Source organism: Chaetura pelagica, unplaced genomic scaffold (genome assembly GCF_000747805.2).
Source record: "Chaetura pelagica isolate M959 unplaced genomic scaffold, ChaPel_1.0 scaffold275, whole genome shotgun sequence".
Classification (NCBI taxonomy): domain Eukaryota; kingdom Metazoa; phylum Chordata; class Aves; order Apodiformes; family Apodidae; genus Chaetura; species Chaetura pelagica.
The window spans coordinates 8,437,451-8,440,205 of record NW_009953486.1 but is presented as its reverse complement, the minus strand read 5'-3'; the positions used below and the strand labels follow the sequence as shown (position 1 = coordinate 8,440,205).

General features: G+C 48.3%; 1 protein-coding gene across 1 annotated transcript in view; it reads left to right on the top strand.

The window, feature by feature from the left end:
- Positions 1-2,247: 2,247 nt before the first annotated feature.
- The window catches only part of SLC2A10 (solute carrier family 2 (facilitated glucose transporter), member 10), a gene marked incomplete at its 5' end in the record, with an annotated part of 6,136 nt that continues 5,628 nt past the window's right edge, over positions 2,248-2,755 (top strand). The window contains one exon of the mRNA XM_009998772.1: positions 2,248-2,260. Within this exon, the coding sequence (XP_009997074.1) occupies positions 2,248-2,260 (13 nt within the window). The remainder of the gene's footprint in view (positions 2,261-2,755) is intronic.

Here is a 2,755-nt window from a genome sequence, read left to right as displayed (position 1 = left end):
CTGCCGGCAGCCAAGGGCAGGATAAGGATCAGATGGGAAGTGGCACCACCAAGACACAGGGTCTGAGAGGAGGAGCAGAGCATCGCAGGAGGGAACCAGGCTAGAAACCTGCCAGCAGACATGAAGCAAGAGCCAGTTCTGGTGGATCCAACCCTGCCCAGGCCTTCTCATGCAGATCTTAGGGACAAAGCTACTGACTTAACTACAAAGGTGTGATAAGAAAGATGCACTTTAAAAACCACAAAAGAAGATCCGTTTTTCCCAAACTATACCTGCTCTACATCATAGCAGGTTTTCACCTTTTTTAAGTTTTTTTTTTCCAAAGGATCATCACCCCTGGCCACCCCCAGTGTTGATGTGGTGGCTGCGTTTCTGTACATACTGATCTCATCCTTTTGGCTGCCTTTTGTAAACATACCATAAAGCTCTGCCTGGACTCCCCAGGACCTTGCTTCCTTGCTGTCTGTGCTAATAATGTTTATTGCCCTGCCAGAGAGCAGGAAGCCTCCAGAAAATGGTGGGGAAGGTGAGGGGCAGACAAATGAATGCTGAGTGGCTGTGGAGAAAAATACCATTTCTTCCTTCTCACTCTGAAATAATTTGAGAAGGAAGGAGTTGCTCAGATGAACTACAGATCATGTAGCCAAGAGTGGGTTTGCCCAGTGGCTGCTGAGGATTGTAGTTCCCCTCTGGCTCTGCCTAGTGTGGTGGGGAATCCCACATGGGTGATATATCCCCCCGTTCATAACACAACACACACAAAATGTACAGGCTTGAGCTCCAGGGAGAAGCTGCAGGAGGCAGAGATCACAGGCAAGATCATGCTGCATCTCCAGCATCCCCCTGTGTTCCCAAAACTTGGAATATGAGCCCAGACACAGAGCTGTAGTGCCTGCTGCCCACTGTGAACTTCCCACACATGCGGGGTCTTGGGGAAAAGAGAAAATTTGAGTAATTTCTCCCTCTGAATGTCATGAGAGATTGCTGTGATTTCAGAGCTATTTAGACTACTTTAATATGAATTACAAATCAAATTGAAAAGCTCCTTCCATGAACACCACTGGTTTCTGTTGTCTGGAGTTCATGTTTGAAGCCATTCTTCCCTGAGTGTGTGATCCCTGTGCAGCTGCCAGTTTGTATCAGCTGCAAGGTTTTAGAAGAGGTATTTTTACATTCCATATTTCCATTGAAACCAGAGCATATTAATGAGAAGCCTTTATTTAATCTATAAGCCAGGTAGATTATTTGAAACACTTAACATTCACAGTGACTTTGAGACAAAACAACCAAAACCTTTGATCAGCTGCTGCCCATGTTGCAGGCCAGATATCCACCAGACTAAAGCTAAAAGGATATGCATGATCCAGCACTGCCTCTCTTAAGCATCCCAAATTATGAGTTGGACAAAAAAAATAATTGCCACCACTGGTCTGAAGAGGAGAGATGTGACATCTATCCTGCTAAATGCCCTATTAAGTAATGAAGTATGTAGAATGACTGAAAAAGCTCTTTCGAAAAAATACTTCTTATTCTTCATTCTTCACCCAATCTGTCTACTTTTGCCCACGTCAGAGGGATGTGCCTGCACCACAGGCATGATGGGCACTGATGCAGACCTTCCCCAACTCAACCCTGCACTGCAGCAAACCCCTTTACCAGCACAGGCTCCACAGCGAGCTGGGCTGGAGCTTCTGTTGTTATAACCCTGTGATTAAATACAATATTACCTGCAGTCACATCCCAGCTTGCAATCCAGGTTTATGGTCACTTCCACTCATCTTTCAGCAGCAGTCCCTTGTTGCACAGCCCTGGGAAGGCCGTGCAATCCCACCCCAAGCCTGTGACAGCACATCCTCCCTTTGCTGGTCCCCAACAGCTGCCTGACAGCAACATTCAGAACATCTCATGTGTTTCAACATAGGGAAACCCTCCCAGCAGCTGCAGTTTTCATGAACAGCACCGAGGGAGAACATCTGCAAGAGTTTTGAAAGCACTTGTAGGTGTATCAGGTTTTGTAAAATCTTTCTTTTACAAACTGGGCTTTGAGTGGGACACATGAACTTACCCTCAGAAAAACATCTTGCATCCAAGTGCAAGCCCCAGCCAGCGTTTGATGCAGTAGCCAGCAGGAAGGTTTCCACTCCACTGGGCAGGAGAATGTTAATTGCAAGGAAAGCTGAATGCTGAAATGCTTTGCCCAGTGTTGCATTGTGCAGGGGGAAGGAGATAAGCTGATCCTTTCTTTCCACAAAAGAGAGAGGTAAGAATGCAAACTCAGTCACGCTGCTCTTTTTTTTTTATTTCTTTTTCCTTATTATTATTTTTTTTAAGCTCCGAAACGGTCACTCCTTTCCTCGCAGCCTTTCCTTGCCTTTCCAACCGAGCTACTTAAATCCGCTAATAAACTGCCCATCTCGTGAGCTTGAGAGAGGGTTTCTGGTCGGGAGGAGCGAAGCCCCGCACTTAACAGCGTTAAGTCAGCAAGCAGGGGGGATTCCTTCCCCGGTTCGAGAGAGAGACAGACTGGGGACAGAGCCCGTACCCTTCCCCATCCTCATTCCCAGAGCAGTTCCCTCCGGAGGAACAAACCCGGGCTGCCCGGAGCGCGGGGTTCGGGCTCCCCCATCACCCCGCGGTCCCGCTCCTTCACCCCGGCCCTTCGGTGCCTCAGTGCCCGCCCCAACACACACACACACACACACACACACACACACACACACCACATCCCGCCCGGGCCCCCCCAGACGGCTCCCCG